At 44.7% G+C, this 6,657-nt stretch overlaps 1 protein-coding gene across 1 annotated transcript in view; it reads left to right on the forward strand.

Moving 5' to 3' along the window:
• Window positions 1-3,020: 3,020 nt before the first annotated feature.
• The window catches only part of FOXO3 (forkhead box O3), a 14,619-nt gene continuing 10,982 nt past the window's right edge, over window positions 3,021-6,657 (forward strand). Inside the window, exon 1 of the mRNA XM_010171279.2 lies at window positions 3,021-4,452. Coding sequence (XP_010169581.2) covers window positions 3,099-4,418 — 1,320 coding nt within the window. The 5' untranslated portion in view covers window positions 3,021-3,098 and the 3' untranslated portion in view covers window positions 4,419-4,452. The remainder of the gene's footprint in view (window positions 4,453-6,657) is intronic.

Raw genomic sequence — 6,657 nt, forward strand, 5'->3', positions numbered from 1 at the left:
TTCCATTCAGATTGCAGCCTGGTAGCCCAGCACCGTGGCCTTTACTGATGTGAGTTGTCAATCCTGGTGACTTCTGTAGCAAAATTCGCATGTGAAAGGCTAATAGGATCCAGCCCTAATTTGATTTGACAGAGCATCCAACACAAAGAGAAACCAGGAAACTTAGATACTCTTGCTGAAGAGGTTAGCGGAGGAGGTTACATGAAAGAAGTGGGTTTTAAGGCGGTGTTTGAACAAAGGGTGGAGATGGGGTATGCAGAAATAAATTGGCCCATAATTATGCTTAAGAAAACAATCTTCCTACAGAAGAAAAGTACAGAAAAACAGAAGCTGGAGCATAAGTGGAATATTGCGTAATGTAAAGGAAACCAAACTGTTTGGATTTTTTATAACCACCAATTTTCAGTGCAAAAGTATCATTACATTCTTTTATTATTTGTGTAATACCAGCACTGAGCAAAAAGATATAGTATAAGAAAATTACACATGTGCACACACATATCCACACATGCAGGAGCCCTCATCCTGAAAGGTGCCTCAGACTCACAGTCTTACTGTTCAAGATTTTTCATGTGTTTAGGCCAGACAGTTTCATACTACAGCTGCCACTAGCAGAAGTAAGCCATTTTATGAGAATACCATAGGTTGAGATCTGTTAGCTGCTGGCACTTTAGCTGAGTGTTTTTTTATCTGAAGCTATGTGTCATGCTGCGTATGCCACCTCGGGTGTTTCTTTTCTGTGTTTTCTAAGATTTTTTTCATCAGCAAGAGTCATGGTGCTGTGTATTCTTATATCCATCCAGCATTTTTAAGTGGGGAACAGCATGCTTTGTGTGGCTCTTGTAGCCTGGCTCGGTGTGGTGGTCTAGCTCTGGTTGTCCTCGTCCTGCTGCTGGCTCTTTGAGAGGAGAGATCCCCATGCAGATCTTGTCACAAGTGGTTGTCCATGGAAGTCACAGGGGATGAATGTGAGAGCTACCTGCATTGATGCAGTGCAAGCTAGAATATCAGGAAAGGATATTTTTAAAAACCCCAGCAGTTCTCCATCCAGTTGAGAGAAACCTGAGGAAGTAAACAGTCACGCCTAGTTATTAGAAGTTAGAAACAGACTCTTGCCAGACTCGAAATATAGTTAAAATGTCATCAGTTAAATAATAAAAAGCTCTTTCCTTCCTTAGACTGAAGAACTATTATGCTGCAACTCAATCCACCATATTTTGATGGCATGATAGTCCCTTAGAAATGGACAAATTTATAGCTGAGGCACCGACTCAAACTTCTCTTGAGTATGTCTGTGAAGTCTGGTCTGCTGTTTTGTGCAAATTGTTTAAAACATAACAGTTGCTATTTTGAACCATAGTCCATATGATTTCTCTTTTCATTAAGTGATAATCACAACCACGTCTGCTATCTGCGTGCAAGAAGAACTTCAGGCATGTTTTCCATTCCACAATCTGACAAAAACCACAACACTTAACAGGGGGGAAAAAAAGGCATTTTATACTGAAAAGAATTGTTTAAAAAAAGCTGGGCTGTATTTCTTTATACATCAAATGTGTCTGCAGTTCACCTATGTCAAACATCCGTTCATCCTAAGGATGCAAATGTCAAGATGCTTGTGAATGATTTGTTGATTGATCCAATCTTTGCCCATTTAAATCTGGAATTTCTTCAATGCTTTGTAAATGAAGGATACTTATCCTGGATGGTTTGATTGCACTATGATCCTGTTGACTTGGTGTTTTTAAAGCATGCTAGTGGAACAAATGGGATTTTATCTTCTTTATAGATATGTTATCGCCAAAATTTAAGAAAAAAGAACTCATGCAACTTTTAAAATTTGATCACCTTTAACCTGGAGGAACTGCACAACTGTTTTGTCAAAGGAATATGGGATAGCTCCAAAAATCTTTTTGGCTTAAATATTTTTGGAAAAAAAAGGAAACCAAGCCTGAAAGCATTCTCACTAACAAATATGACTTGCTTGTCCTTTCTTTGAGCCATATTTTAAGCCCAGGATCATCAGGATGAGTGGAATGGGAGTTTCATCTCAGTTATTTTGATAGAAATCTGGACTTTTTTCACTAGGGGTACTGTGGGCTGGTTTTCTCAATCTCCTTCTCATTCTGAGGTGATTATTATCGGTTTGAGCCAACGTGGTTTTTGGACGGTTCAGGTTGCTGACTAGTGCAAGTGGGTAATAAGCAAGAGCAGACTGCACAGGCTCCACTAGAAGTACTGTATTTTGTGGCATCCTCTACAGCACGGGGTATCCAACTGTGTACAGCAGCTTTGTACAAGTCTGTATCTTGCAGCTTGCAGGGACAGGGATATCGTTGTGTACTGTGTCACATCATGTTTTGAAGAGTGTGAGGATCCTATAGCGAGGGGACAGCTGGCCAGCTACTGCAGTATGGACATAATTCTGGTGCCTCTAATCAAGAGAGAAAGTACAGCTTAGTCATGCACAGTGTCTGTGGGAGAGGAGCAACAGCACTTGCAGTTTTCTCAAGCATTATTATAACAAATACACAACACACATGCCCATGAAGAATTAAAAAGACATTTGCAGAGGCTGCAATGAGTGTGACTACCTTTCCAGTCAGATTTTTGTGATGCCTTTGCAGTTTTTATTTCAAGGAACTGATGGCAAGATTGCTGATAGAATAGAGATTTGTCCTGAGTCAAAAGTAAGGAAGAAACATCTAGCTCCTTGCTAGCTGGAATGAAGTTGTGTCACACTCCTTTCCTTAGGATGCAGCTTTTGGGCGTATAGCAGTGGGCACTGGGAATGCACAGCTAGTGCAGGCACGGGGTTTGCTTTATAGCGTGCTGCAGTCACACTCCAGCCCTCCTGTATCCACCAGCCGAGAAACCCACGGTGATGTCCAGGAGGGCCTGGTGCTTTTATTCATGTTGCTGTTTTCATGTGATGTTGGTTCAATGATTGAGATTTGGGTAGCAAAAGAAGTGGGGTGCTTGTCTTGATGTTTTGTTTTTCTTCTCTTTTCCTGCAGAATTCGATCCGGCACAACTTGTCACTCCACAGCCGATTTGTCAGGGTGCAGAATGAAGGCACTGGGAAAAGCTCTTGGTGGATGATCAATCCAGATGGTGGAAAAGGTGGCAAGGCGCCCCGGAGACGTGCTGTGTCGATGGACAACAGCAACAAGTACACGAAGAGCAGAGGGCGGGCGGCTAAGAAAAAGGCAGCCCTGCAGACTGCCCAGGAGACGAGCGAGGACAGCCCTTCTCAGCTCTCCAAGTGGCCAGGGAGTCCCACCTCCCGCAGCAGCGACGAGCTGGATGCATGGACAGATTTCCGCTCACGTACAAATTCAAATGCCAGTACGATCAGTGGCCGCTTGTCACCGATTTTGGCAAGCACAGAACTAGATGATGTTCAAGATGATGATGCTCCGCTTTCTCCCATGCTGTACAGTAGTCCATCAAGCTTGTCCCCATCGGTAAACAAACCATGTACTGTGGAGTTGCCTAGGTTGACTGATATGGCTGGGACAATGAATTTGAATGATGGACTGACAGATAACCTCATGGATGATCTCTTGGACAATATAACACTCCCTCCCTCCCAGCAGTCGCCCACGGGAGGGATAATGCAGAGAAGCTCCAGTTTTCCGTATGGTTCCAAAGGTTCAGGGCTGGGTTCCCCGTCAAGTAGTTTCAACAATGCCGTGTTTGGGCCGTCGTCCCTGAATTCCCTCCGCCAGTCGCCCATGCAGACCATTCAGGAAAACAAGCAGACCACCTTCTCTTCCATTTCTCATTACAACAACCAGACGCTGCAGGATCTCCTTGCCTCTGATGCACTTAGTCACAGCGATGTCATGATGACACAGTCTGACCCACTCATGTCACAAGCCAGCACAGCTGTGTCCGCCCAGAATTCCCGCAGGAATATAATGCTCCGCAATGACCCCATGATGTCGTTTGCTGCACAGTCCAGCCAGGGCGGTCTGGTCAATCAGAGCCTGCCTCATCACCAGCACCAGTCCCACAACTCCTCTCTTAGTGGCAGCCGTGCCTTGTCCAGTTCCATCAGTAACATAGGCTTAGGTGACTCGAACAGCTTGGGATCCACCAAACATCAGCAGTCACCTGTCAGTCAGTCTATGCAAACACTTTCTGACCCTCTCTCAGGCTCCTCTGTGTACTCCTCTAGCATGAACCTCCCGGTCATGGGACATGAGAAATTCCCAAGTGACTTGGACTTGGATATTTTCAATGGGAGCTTGGAGTGTGACATGGAGTCCATTATCCGCAGTGAACTCATGGATGCAGATGGGCTGGATTTTAACTTTGATTCCCTCATCTCAGCTCAGAACGTTGTCAGTCTGAATGTGGGGAACTTCACTGGTGCTAAACAGGCTTCATCACAGAGTTGGGTACCAGGCTGAAGGATCTTTGAGAACAGGGAAAATGGGCAAACAGGTCAGTGCCCCGTAGATGTGGTAAAATACTTGGTTCCTTAGTTTTATTGGAGTTTGCACCAAACACTTCATAGGTAGTGCACGCTAATGATATTAATTTGACTTGTGATGGCTTGCTGTGTGTGTTGGTATGCAACAGGCGCAACCAAGAAACATTGGGAGGTGTGGAGGGAAACAAGGCTAAGCTACAAAAGCTGTTCGGCTGCCACACTGTCAGCACACATCTGATGCTATGCGTCCTTCTTAATTTAGGCATGAGAAATGTTAATGACAAATCGTGCAAACCAAGATGGAATATTTGTGGGTTTTAGGAATCGCAGAGCTCCAACTTGTTTTCTTTGAAGTCGCAACAGATGGATCCTTCTCTGCAGCCGATGCCGCATGTAGCCAAGCTGTGTTACACAGGGACGGGGAAAGGGGCTTTGCAAGCAGTGGAGCAATAGGGGGGAGGAAGGGTGACTTTGCAAGATCAGTGCACGCACTGAGGTTCGGGTATGTAGGGCAGATCTGGACTGAATTAGAGTTGTATTGCTGCTGTGGTACAGCAACACTAGCAAAATTGTTTGGGTTTTTTTAAATTATATTTCTTGGGGAAAAAAAAAATGTAGCAAATGGAGGAATGATATATTGAAGTAGCAAAGGTGGGATCCTGGTCCCAGGAATGTCCTGGGCTTAATGTTTTAAATATGCAAAAATTGTTGGCCCTCCAGCAGGACTGAGACAGGTGTAATTTTCTTCACCAGGAGAATTATCTGTAGTTTTGGTTCTGACATAGGTGCTTTTCAAATGTTAGCCTCTTCAGATTAATTTTTTCCAGATTGATGTGTTTTTTCATACTGCTTCTTTTCCACAGCTGGGGGCATTTGAACTTGTAAACATTGTTTCTGTCATCATTTTGTGATTCTGCAGGCTCCTGCCCATACCTCTGCCTGCTCACACGTACATATTCACTGACTCATAGGGTAGGTGCCACACAAAGTGCCCTTTTCTTCTTTGTTTATTTATTAGTATAAGGGAGTGGATTTCAAAATATAGGAGGATAAAAGGCTAGCTATAAATTATTGAAAGTGTTCTGTTAACTTCAGAATAGTATGTAGAGTATCCCAGTGGTGAGGTTAAACGAGGCATTCATTCAGTTTGCAGCTTACTTCCAACCTCCTTATTTTCTAGATGAAGGATGAAAAGAATGAGTTGGTGTCGTTCGACTTTACGGTGCATAATTTGCCCCTTTCAATCTCTGTTTCACAGTTAGATGATCGAGGGGAAGCTTTGCAGTAGGTGAGCAGCAGTGGTGAACCTCCTGAATGTCTTCCTGTGTGTATGGAGTACCACAGGAGATGTGTGCTGTGATCTGCTGCCTCTGAGGGAGAACAAGACTGCACTGGAGTCCTCCTTTCAGTCATTCTGCAAAGCTGCCTCGCTCCAGTGGAGTGGTTGGTTTGCACAAGCCTTTCTCTGTTGGTGGGAGAATTTCCTTTGGTTCTTTCACATCTTCTCGCTCAAAGTGAGAGCGCTGCAGTATACAGCCAGGAGATGGGCTGTGGAGGTGGGCTGTAGAGGATGCCATGTCCCGCTGATCCTGCACAGTACAGCAGCTCTGCAGGGCCAGCGCCGCAGCTGAGTTCTGGTTTTCCTTCAGTTCCAGTGCTGGATAATTTAAGAAAGGAAAGAGAAAAAAGAAAAGGATTGACTGATGAACCAGGAAGCAAAAGCTTGCAGAAGGTCGTGCTTGCTGCTCAGCTCTCTCTTGCTCCAGGTGCATGAGCTGTTTGGATCTAGAAACCCTTTTTGCATGAGGTGAAAAAAAAAGGCCATAGGAACTTTGTCACTCTGGAACATCCAACAGTACAATCTGCCAAACAGGTCCTAAAAATTAGAGGTTATTGATATCAGCTTTGCTTGATACAGGCAAATAGGGCAGCCTCCTGCTTTCCTACCTTCGTTTGCTGTGTATAGGTAGAAGATGCTGCAGGAAGACCTGCCTGGGCAGTGCGGAGGAGGCACACCATGCCACCTCCTCACCACTGCCTCTTCACCCCAGCCTGTGCCCTTCCTGGAAAGCGTAGTCGCCGTGATCTTTTTCAGGCTACTCCCTCTGAATAAAGGAACTGACACATCTGTGTGAGTGGAGTTTCATTGTAGAGGACAGATTTATTAACGAGACAGCTCTCCTTGGCAGATAACTGTCCAGTCATCTGTGGAAGCC

This window comes from Antrostomus carolinensis, unplaced genomic scaffold, assembly GCF_000700745.2.
Source record: "Antrostomus carolinensis isolate BGI_N321 unplaced genomic scaffold, ASM70074v2 scaffold17997, whole genome shotgun sequence".
In the NCBI taxonomy this organism is placed as follows: Eukaryota; Metazoa; Chordata; class Aves; order Caprimulgiformes; family Caprimulgidae; genus Antrostomus; species Antrostomus carolinensis.